Genomic DNA, 11,369 nt, shown 5'->3' with positions numbered 1-11,369 from the left:
CTGTCAAGAAACTTTCAAGACGCAAGATCGATCCACACTTGAATTTTGTAATGCAAGAAAAGCGGCACCTCGTTGGTGCTAAGACAATGAGTACCGGTATTTGAGACTGTAGGGATGCTGCCTGAGGTGCCGTGCCATGCTCCTTGAGTGTAAAGAGGACATTGAGACCCGAGAAAGGTCTATAACACAGAAGACAGACATAGACAAACTACAGAAAAACAGACAACGGCTGGAACTGCCCTGCCCGGCACATGCCAGCATAATGCTGATGACTAAACTGCTTCCTTTACCTGCCCAAAGAGGACTACTTCAGGACAGCCTTCTCCCCTGCAGTAACTTAAAACCCCTTTCTACAGCTATCAGCCTTGGTTCATCTCCATTGCAGGTGCCTCAACTCAGCTTTCAGAGAGCCAGGGGTCCACATCCATCCTTGACAAAAACCACAAAAAACAGCTAACTGATATGTTCCTGCAGTTACCAGATTCCTCTTCACCTGCAAAAAAAGAAGAAACCACAGCACCAGCAATAAGCATCTCGAGAGGAGACGCCAACCTCTTCCACAACACCCTCATCCTCCCAAACGCTGTGACATTCCACTCACTTGTGCCATGCCAATCCCAACATCAGAGACTGCAGTGACAATCATTTATGGCACCTGAGATACCAACAAACACAAAATTACGATTGCACTTTCACAAAATCATCTGTCCCAAGCTCCTTCTTGATACTACCCGGCTCCACATACAGATACATACAAGATACTAACCCACGTTAGATAATCTCACCATCAACCCTAACAAGTTAAGTTTTATCAGCAACTTACACAGTACACACAAAAACCGAAGGGAAAAAAAAAAAAGCAACACAGCTCCATCTTCAATAAAGTCAGGATTTCCAAGAAAATGCAGTGATCCTAGAGCAAAAAAAGAGCATACTATTAAACCACCTTGCCACACCTGAACACTCATTACAAAATTACTGACTCAAATACCAGCTGCTGAACCTCAACTGGTCCTGAAGGTCTTAACTTAAACGTCTTACTTTGGCTTCTCTAAATGCCAAAACACACCCGCTGAAATAGCTGACCCGGCTCCGAAGCTGCAGCCGAGGGAAGGCTCAGCACAGCCGCGACGCCAGAGAGACCCAGCAGCGGAACGAGCTCCCGAGCGGAGCCTGGGGCTCGCGTACCCCGAGCCCCGCCCTCGGGCCCTCCTCCGCCCTTCCTCCCGTCCCCTGGGAGAGGGGCGGGGACAACCCCCCCAGAACACACAGAGGTGACCAGGGGGAGGGCGGTTCCTTTCCTCACCTGCCTTCCCAGCAGGCAAAGAGCCACACCAGTTGTGGTTTTTTCCGTTTAGGAGTGCCGGCTCACATCTGCTGGTTTTCGTACCTGTTGTGTTGAAGTTACGTCGGGTTGTTGTTGTGAAGATATTTTCACAGCGGTGGCATTATTTTTGTAATTTTCAGATATTTTTTCGTTAATTGTTAACCATTTTCTGTAGTTTTGGAAGAGTGCTAGCGGCATATGGTTTCTAGAAGATTAACTGTCATTTTCGGCGTGCTAGAGGACCGCGGTACGATAGACATCGAGTTCGGAGGAATGACAGGCACTTCGGCGTCCTGTAGGACCGCAGTACCATGGAGACGGATTTCCGGAAAACTAACGGGCAATTCCGGGCAGCCCGGAGCGCGGTGAAGAGCTGGTATCAGAGCGCTGATGGCAGCTCTCGGAGTTGGGCGGGGCGGCCGTGGCTGCGGGCAGGCGGCTCCGGCTGGCGGGGAGCCCACCGGAGCCCCGGCGGTGCCGCTTCGCCCTCTGGCCGCGGCTGTCGACGCCGGCCCGTTGCCGCGAGGGCGCGCGTGCGCCCGAACTGCAGAGCGGACGGTGCGTTGCCCGGCAGCAGCGCCGCGTGCATGAAAGCGCCGGCGGGGGGGCAAGGCGCATGCGCGGCTCCCCACCTGCAGGGCCGTCCTCCGGCCGCCGGGTGGCAGCACGCCCTTAATTATCCCGCTCTCGGTGCTCATTAGGGTGATGAGCAGTGACCGATCTCAGCCCGCTTTACTCCAGCCGGGGACCGGAATAACTTACCGGGGTGCGGGGCTCCCATCCCTCTGCCCTGTCCGCACTCGCAGCCGAGGCAGCGACAGACAGCCTCCCTGCACCAAAAAACCTGCGGAATACAGTCAGTTTTCCCCAGGATGAGCTCCATGGACACTGCATAACTGCACGCAGCACCAGAAGCAGGGGGGTGACAGCTGCCAGTCCACCAGGGACCAGGAACTGAAGCAGGGGTGGTGGCTTATGCACAAAATAAAAATCAGTGATTTTTCCCTTTCTGATTGAAATACCACTTTATTTTTTTTTTTTGCTTTCCGGCTGCACAAATCCAAATATAGCATAGACATTTACACTCATGTATATTTACACATGTATATATATATTTAGGGAATATTATCTATTTACACTTATAGAGAATAGCTGTTTAAAGTTAGATTCACTTAGATTTATACATTAACACTTATTATATAGAATATCTATTTAGACTATCTACTTAGACATCTATTTTGACACAAATAACTTGAAAATATTTTTAAAATCTTTTTATATTTTAAAATCTTTTATATAATATAGAACTACAGAATCATAGAACAGTTAGAGATATATAGGGTTTTTATTTTTAACTTATCTTATATACATAAATTATTTTTAATCTATACCTAAATGAGAGATTGTTCTCTATTTCAATGCCTCACACCCATATTTAGATGTTTTAACATTTTTTACTCCACCCCAATGAGTTTTCAGACATTTTGGGGCTGTGACCCGCCTCTTCTCAGGGAACCCCGCATGACCCCACATCCCCCACTCACCTGGTCCTCTGCCACATTATTGCCCCACCCGTGACACTGGGGTGCCCCAAATGATATCAGCTCCTCCTCAAACACGCACGTACACACCCCTTTTTATTCACCCCAAAAAGAGGACACAAAACGATCAGACCCAGGGCTGGCCCCTAACCCTCAGGGGGCTCCACTACTAGCACCAAACGTGGGCTGGGACATCTCAAGCAGCACGTGACACGTACAATAAAGCAGCTGAACAACAAAAAACCCCAATTGTAGTTCAGCATAATCAAAAATAGTACAGAAGAGAGTAGAGGAGTTCCATCAGACTGTGGGATGGGACAATAGCTGAGCTACAGGAAGATTCCGGGGAAACAGCTCAGCTCAAAACACAGCACAGCCTTCAAAAGCCAGAGCCATCTGAAGTCAGTATTAAGGCTAACCGATGCCATTTTGAACACGTTCTTCGGGTAACAGCGAACCCTCCGGCTGGCGTTGGGAAACGCCCGGCCCCTTCCTCCCAGCGCGGCCTCAGGGAGATCCATCACCCTGCGCTCAGGGCGGCAGGACCAGGCTGTGCCGTAACCAGAATCGACACTGACGGACCCACCGCCGCAGCTACAGCCCTCGCTGCCGCTCACCTCCCTCGCTGGGTCGATGCAGCCGAGAGGGACGGGTCAAACCCTGAAGAGCACAAGGAACAATAAAGGACAAAGCTCGGTCATTCAATTCATGCTGAAAAAGTGAGCCTATGTTTATATACATCCAGTAAAAATACTCATACTCTACAAGTATTTGACTTTCCTTTGGCATTAATTTGCACAGCTGTGAATTGATACCATTAAGCTACCCATCTCCAAAATACACAGTTAAAATTTGACTCCAGGTTGTTTTTTTTTCAGTGTTACACAAGGAGGAGATACATCTGGCCAGCGGCACGGCCTGAGAGAGATGCTACTGGGCTGCCGGGGAAACATGCCACTGAAAGCGAGACAGAAATAAAGTACTTCAGACCACTCTGTCAAAATATCAGGGGGGAAAAAAGCCTATTACATTCAGTTAGCTCTCTTAGTAAAGTACCTTTCTTAGTAAAGACAAATACCTAATTGCCTAAGTACACCTAATACATTGTACTTCAGTACTTGCCATCTAAATAACAAGGAAAATACCCTGTAACACTGAGTCACCTCTCAAACCCCTAATGGCTTCAGTATGCCTCACACATCCTATGCTACAGACAGTTGGCAGCTGCAGGATTAAACAATGCAAGTCAGTTGGTAAATTATAAAAAAAAAAAAAAAAAACAACAAAAAACCCCAAAATATTTTAAGTTTCATTTGGCACAGAAAAAACACCTAGAGAGAGAGAGATCTCCCAAATGGTTTTACTTTTGAGGGTCGGGGGGGAGGGGGGAAAATCAAATCCCTGGGGCTGCAATCCATCAGGCTACCAAAAAGCACCGGCAGATTGGAGAATGCTTATGGCTCTGCTGAATACGCAGAGGAACACAGTTCTATGATATCTTGACTGTGACAACCGAGACCCCAAGGCCGGCAAAGAGGTGCAAAGAGCGCCCAAAGTCTCACCGCTCATGACTTCGACTGCCCAGTGCTTCATCTCCGAGGACCCACTCGAATGGGAAATTCATAAAAGGCAAGTGCTTTGAGTGAGAAACGGTTCCATTTCGGAAAAGCTCTTTCCAACCAACATCAAAATGACACACTGTAGGTTACCGACAAAGGACACAATGGAAGCAACAACTCACCAAAACCACAGCAGGACTCACCCTAACTAGTTAGGAGGCTGCTGATCCTTCGTGGAAAAGCAATTTGACCTCGTTTGCTTTAGGAGAGATACCAGTATCTCAGTAAGGTTTCTTGACTCCTACTACAAGATATCCTGAACACTTATTGACTCAAAAGCATAAAGCTTTTATCAGGAACACAGAGCCTGCTTCTCCTGAACATCTGAACTCTTTTGAACAGTCTCCTCCCTCTTTTAGTACAGAGTTACTTCCACAGTATCATTTAACAGTAAGCGCACAGGAAGAAAATATTGTGCTTTCAGGAAGAGAAAGTAAACACAAGGAAGTAAGCCTTGCATGGGCGTAACATGCTCCAGAACAGACCTTATTTATGTTAACTTCCAAGTCCACACTATACAAGGACCTCAGGAAAAAAGCAGACGCCCATCGCAGACGTACCTCGTACTCGCTGAGCACTCCAGATCCTTTCCATCGGTCCTGCACTGTCACCGCACAGCAAAAGGGCGACCGCGGAGAAACGCTGCCAGTTGACACTCTGCCGAGAGAGGGGGGAAAAAAGCCCTTTAGCGGGCGCAAAGCTGGGTAGGAATCTAAGGCTTCCCTCTTTCGCGGAGGTTTGCGAAGACTACAGCCGAGCAGAAGAAGAACTGTTTGGCACCGTCTCTGGCACAGTTCTTGATACGGGCCACTAGACCTTGCCAATTTTTGACTCGCTGGCAGCTTTAGTTTCCCCAGAGCCACTTCCCCAGGTACCCTGGTGTAATAAGTAACTAAAGGTGATTTGCTGATCGAACAAGTTAAGCAAGAGGAACGAACCCATTGTGGCAGTCTTGAGAACTCCCTGTTTAACCAGAAGAGACATGTCCACAATGTTATCTTGCTACATCAACATGGGAACTCCCTGTTTGACAAAAAGTTTAACCACAATGTTATCAGAATGTATTGTTTTAAGCTGATTCTGTGACCAACATTTTATCTAAACTACCTCAAGCAAGAAGCTACAGAGGGGCATACCGAAGATGTCGAAACCAACCTCCGTGAAGATAAAAAGAGCTGCTCAGCTTGCTTGAATTTGCGAGCCTTTGGTGGAGCTGCGACTCCCCGGCCGCCCAGCGCTGCTTTTGCCTTCCTACCTCAATAAATATTTATTGAATCTAATTTGGACTCGATTTATTTTAAATTCAACTATAACACTGGGGCTCCGCGCTTTCCTGGCGACTTCATCCTCAAAAAACACCTTATTTCACTCGCCCAGGGCTGAGACAAAAACATCAGATGTCCAGCAATTGCTCCCACAACAAAGGGGCCGGGAGGCAAAGCTGTGGCTTGTGCTCGCTGTCCCTTGGCAGCGCTTTCATCGCCCCAAAGACTTTGGGGCTCCACGCTTTCCTGGAGACTTCATCCTCAAAAATAATTTTTTCCGCGCGGGGAATAGTTTTTCCCTTCCGTCCGCCTCTCAGGTAACTCCCTGGGCACCCGGGGAAACGCACCACCGAAAGCCACACAGAAATACAGATCTTCAGAGCGTGACGTCAAAATATCAGGGGACAAAAACCCATTAGATTCAGTCGCCTCTCTTTTTAAACATGGAGCACAAATACCTAACTGCTTCAGTACACCTCGTAAAATATATGCCACAGCTATTTGGCAGTGGCAGTTTATACAACGCCAGTCAGTTTGTAAATTACATTATTTTAGCTTTTTTGCTAACGTTTCATTTAACGTAGAAAGATCAGCGAGACCAGAGATCTCCCCAAAAGGTTTGCCTTTTGAGGGTCAGGGGGGAAATGAAATCCCCGGGGCTGCAATCCGTCAGGCTTCCGAAAAGCACCGGCAGATGGGAGAATGCTTTTGGCTGTGTAACATGCTCCAGAACAGACCTTATATTATTTTTACTGTTTTGTTGAAGCATTTCACACAAAAAACTGTAGAAGGAGAGCTGACAAAGCCTTCGTGTTGACTTCCACGCCCACACTGCAAGGACCTTAGGAAAAAAGCAGACGCCCATCGCAGACATACCTCGTACTCGCTGAGCACTCCGGATCCTTTCCGCTGGTCCTGCACTGTCACTGCACAGCAAAAGGGCGACCACGGAGAAACACTGCCAGTTTTGCCATAACAAATTTAGTTATGCATTGAAAAAGAAAAGGCTGTTTCCACTTTGCCCATGAAATCAGTATGAACAAACCAAAGAGAAACACCTGACCCTAAAGAAGGTAACAGCCAGCTCTTCATTTACCCAAGGTGAAAGCCAGCTCTTTTACCCCAAAGGAAAACACTCCTAACTACCAAGGCACCAGGTCAGGAAGGAGGCACTCTCTCTGAACCGCAACTCCTCATCGGCTTTCCTGCACTGGCAGCAAAGCTGCCTTTTCTGCAGCTTTGTCCTGGACTGTCTGTAGCGGCCCCAAACTCCCCAATGGGTCTTCCCGCTCCCCCAGCCCCACACATGCCATTACCTGAGCCGCAAGCGGAATCAGCCGTGCAGGAGTCTCTTCCCGAGATGCAGAAGGTGACCCTGGGAAAAGAGGAGGCGAGAAATGAGCCTGTTTCTCACACCCAGCAAACGGGGACGAGCCGAGGCACCCCCACCCCACCTCTGCCCTCGGCAGCGGGACCGGGACGGACCCGCCACGCAGCGAGAGGCGCCCGCTGTGGATTTTAGCCTGGACCCTCTTCCTGAGCCCAACGCCATACAACTCCCTCTGCTTCTCAGCCCCTGAACCAGCCACAGGAGCCTGCCTGCCAGTCCCGGGAGCAGAAGACCCGCTCTCCGTGTCGGACCCCAAACCGGCTCCCCCTCTCTGCTTCCTCGCCCCCTCGGCAGCCACCCCACGGCCCCGCACCCCTAGGACCCTCCGCGGGCACTTCTGGGGAGCGCTGGGCAACTGCGGAGGGCCCGGCCACGCGTTTCTGCGGGGCGGCACCAGCTCGGCCCGCCCGCCGCTCAATTACCGCCGTTCCGGGTTTAATTTCTCCGGCATCGTCAGCAGCGCACCACAAGCCCTCCAGGCCGAAGGGACCTCGCGGCAAGACGGGCCCAGCCAGCTCCCTCCGACACTACAATGCCCCACTGAGACCCCGCCGGCCCCCTCAGGGACCCCTCAGGCCCCCCGTGCCCGCCTCGGGACCCCGCCGGGACCCCACCACGTTCCCCGCCGCCCCCCGCTCACCTTCACGCGCTCCAGATGCTTCACCGCGTGCTCGCGGCCGTTCCGAGGACGCGGCCCGGCCGACGGGCCCCGCTTTCCCCCCGGGCCGCCCCGCGCCCGCTGCCACCGGGACGCCATTTTCCCCCGGACCCCTCCGCTTCCGGAGCGGCGCGACCCGCCGCCGACGGCGGCCCGCCCACGCCGCGCGCCCATTGGCCATCGCCCGCTCCGCTCCCAGGCAGCTCAGCTCCAGTGGCCTTTCGCCGCCGTCAATCGCCGCCGGACCCCGCCTCGGCGAGGAGACCCGACCAATGGGAGAGCGGCGCCCGCGCCGTGATTGGCCTATTCTCCCGCGCATGCGCCCCAGTGCGGTTGCCATGGTGACGACGCTCCGGCGGGGGCCGCCGCCGTTGCCATGGCGACGGGGCCCTGCGGCGGGGGAGAAGGAAGTCAACAAAACACGGCTTTTTCTTCTTAAAAACTGTCGAGATTTGTATGCGAAAGCACAAAAGAAGCCTGGCGCACTGCCCGCCCCCCCCGCAGCGCTCCCTGGGGGTCCGAGGCTTGGAGGGCGGACGGGGCTCCCGCAGCTCGGGGGGCAGCGGCCGCTGCGGCTGCGTGTGGGCCAGCGCCTGCGGGGGGCACACGGCGGTGGCGGGCGGCACCGCCGGGGGCGTGATCGGGGAAGAGTCCGGGTGAGCTGTGGCGAGCTGGGGAGGCGCCCGGCGTCTGCGCCCGGGGCTGTCCGCCTTCTTCCCCGCTTGCCTTCCGTCCGCTCTCGGCTAACTCCGCGGGGCTGCCCGGAGCCGAGTCGCCGCCGGCGCCCCGGCAGCCTGCCGTAGCGGTCGGTTTGGAGCTTCCCGCCCCGCCAGCCCCGGGCGGCCAGCGGGCAAGAGACACCCCGGCCCCGGCCGAAGGGGCTCGCTCGCCTCCCCGGTGGTCCCGGCCCGGCGCCGCCGCCGGGGATGGGGGCCGGCGCTGCAGTACCGCGCTTTGGCCACAGGAGGGCAGCACAAGCGACAGTGCGGCGGGGCGGGGCCGGGGGCGGGCGGGAGGCGGGGCCGAGAGGGGGCGGGAGGCGTGGCCGAGGAGGGGCGGGAGGCGGGGCCGGGGCGGGCTGGGAGGCGGGGCCGAGGAGGGGGCGGGAGGCGGGGCCGAGGAGGGGGCGGGAGGCGGGGCCGAGGAGGGGGCGGGAGGCGGGGCCAGAGCGCATGCGCGGCTCCCACCTGCAGGATCGGCCTCCGGCCGCCGGGCGGCAGCACGCCCTTAATTATCCCCCTCTCGGCGCTCATTAGGGTGATGAGCCGTGACCGCTCTCAGCCCGCTTTACTCCAGCCGGGCACCGGAACCACCTCCCGGGCTGCGCGGCTCCCATCCCTCTGCCCTGTCCGCACTCGCAGCCCAGGCAGCGACAGCCAGTGCCTCTGCACCAAAAAACCTGCGGAACAGGGGTTTTTGCCCCGGAACGAGCCCCAGGGACGCTGCATGGCTCCGCGCGGGGCACCAGGGCCGGGAGGGCCAGGGGGTGACACCAGCGAGTCCGCCGGGGACCCGGGAGGGAGGCTGGCGCCTTATCTACAACATGAAAAAAAAAAATCGGTGATTGTTGCTTTTCTGCATGAAAATGTTTTGGGGTTGGGGTTTTTTTTCCTTTCCAGCTGCACAAATCCAGGTGGATCTGGGTTTTGGGAGCCCCCCATTGGCGGCTTTTTTCTCCCACGTTGTTGGTTTGCCCCCCCCGGCGCAGACCCAGAATCAGGGGCTTTGGGGTATTTTTGGGCCCTGGCGGCAGCTCCCGCTCAGTGTGCGCGGTCCCGTGGGGGAAAGTCCCCGTTCAGGGCAATCGGCCACAAACTGGGAGGGGAAAAGGGGGAAGGGGCAGTTTTGGAAAGCGCTTTTACGTCTTCAGGACAGATAAAGGGGAGAGAGAGTTTTTAAATCCTTCCTATAAATAGGCTTTCTTTGCATTTGAAAAACCTCATAGAGCACAGACATTTACATTCACGCATCTATTCACATGCAGACAGATCAATGTAGGGAATATATATTATCGAGTTACACTTAGATAGAATATCTGTTCAGACTCCGACATATTTAGACTACTGTGTTAACACTTCTTATATAGAACGGGGATTTAGACGCATATTTTGACACTTTAATACCTTCTTATCTATCAATCTTTTTTAAACCTTGTTCTATTCTAAACCCCTTTATAGAACACAGAACCACTGAATGCTTAGAGATACAGGGTTTTATTTTTCACTCCTATATACACGCATTCATGTTATTTATCAAAATATATCAAAACGAGAGACCTTACTCTATTTCAATGCCTCGCGCCCATATTTAGAGGTTTTAACGTGTTTTAATCCACGCCCAGGAATTTTCAGACATTCTGGGGTCGTGACCCGCCTATTTGGGGGGTGGGGGGGCGGGGAACCCTGCATGACCCACAACCCCCCGCTCACCTGCTCCTCTACCACATCATCGCCCCCTCGGTGACGCCGGGGCGCCCCAAATGATGTCATCACCCCCACAGACACACACATCCCTTCTTACTCATGCACACGCCTTCTCTCTGGCGCTGGGAAACGCCCGGCCCCTTCCTGCCAGCGCGGCCGCAGGGAGATCCATCACCCCGCGTGCAGGACGGCAGCACCGGGCTGGGCCGTAACCAGAATCGACGCCGACGGACCCAACGCCGCAGCTACAGCCCTCGCGCTGCTGCTGCTGCCGTCGCCGCTGCCGCTCACCTCGCTCGCTGGGTCGATGCAGCCGAGAGGGATGGGTCAAACCCTGAAGAGCAAAAGGAACAATAAAGAACAAAGCTCGGTCATTCCCTTCATGGTGAAAAGGTGACGCTATGTTTTTGTACATCCGGTAAAAACACTCATACTCTACAAGTCTTTGACTTTCCTTTGGCACTAATTTAAACTTGCACAGCTGTGAACTGATACCATGAAACTACTCATCACCAAAATACACGGCAATAAGTTGACCGTGGGGTTTTCTGGGTGTCACACAAGGAGGAGGGGCATCTGGCCAGCGGCACTGCCCAAGAGAGATGCCACTGGGCTGCCGGGGAAACGCGCCGCTGAAAGTCAGACAGAAACAAAGTACCTCGGAGCGCTCTGTCACAGTATCAGGAAAAGCCCAGCAGCATTCAGTCGCCTCTCTTTTTAAACCTTTAGAACAAACACCCAATGGCTTAAATACGCCTCATAAATCGCTGATTGCATAAAATGCTACAGCCATTTGGCAGTGGCAGTTTAAACATGCAGTTTGTAAATTGTACAATTTTAGCTTTTTCTTTTTTTTTTTTTAAAGTTTCCTTTAACACAGAAAAATCAGCAAGATCAGAGATCCCCCCCAAATGGTTTTCCTTTTGAGGGTCGGGGGGGAAATCAAATCCCCGGCGCTGCCATCCGTCAGGCCACCAAAACAGACTGGCAGACTGGCGAATGCTTTTGGCGGTGTAACATGCTCCGAACAGACCTTACAGTATTTTTACTGTTTTCTTAAACTATTTCATACAAAAAACTGTAGAAGGAGAGCTGACAAAGCCTTCACGTTAACTTCCAAGTCCGCACTATACAAGGACCTCAGGA

The 11,369-nt window shown here is 53.2% G+C and overlaps 1 protein-coding gene across 29 annotated transcripts in view; it reads right to left on the bottom strand.

Annotated features, from left to right (window-relative positions):
- Positions 1 to 2,336: 2,336 nt before the first annotated feature.
- Positions 2,337 to 11,369, bottom strand: part of LOC141732247 (uncharacterized) — a 29,892-nt gene continuing 20,859 nt past the window's right edge. For 22 of the 29 annotated variants that reach the window (XR_012584006.1, XR_012584005.1, XR_012584007.1 and 19 more), the window contains one exon: positions 10,001 to 10,557. Coding sequence is in view for 6 of the 29 variants with exons in the window: in XM_074560905.1 (XP_074417006.1) it covers positions 10,511 to 10,557 (47 nt within the window). In the remaining 23 variants the exon portion in view is untranslated. Of the gene's footprint in view, positions 3,529 to 5,047; positions 5,145 to 6,628; positions 6,711 to 7,068; positions 7,128 to 7,782; positions 8,408 to 10,000; positions 10,558 to 10,881; positions 10,947 to 11,369 lie in introns of those variants that run through there. The other 7 variants (XM_074560900.1, XM_074560896.1, XM_074560895.1 and 4 more) reach the window with 6 other exon arrangements.

The sequence above is a fragment of the Larus michahellis genome, chromosome 17 (assembly GCF_964199755.1).
Source record: "Larus michahellis chromosome 17, bLarMic1.1, whole genome shotgun sequence".
Taxonomy (NCBI): domain Eukaryota; kingdom Metazoa; phylum Chordata; class Aves; order Charadriiformes; family Laridae; genus Larus; species Larus michahellis.
This window is presented reverse-complemented; position numbering and strand designations above follow the sequence as displayed.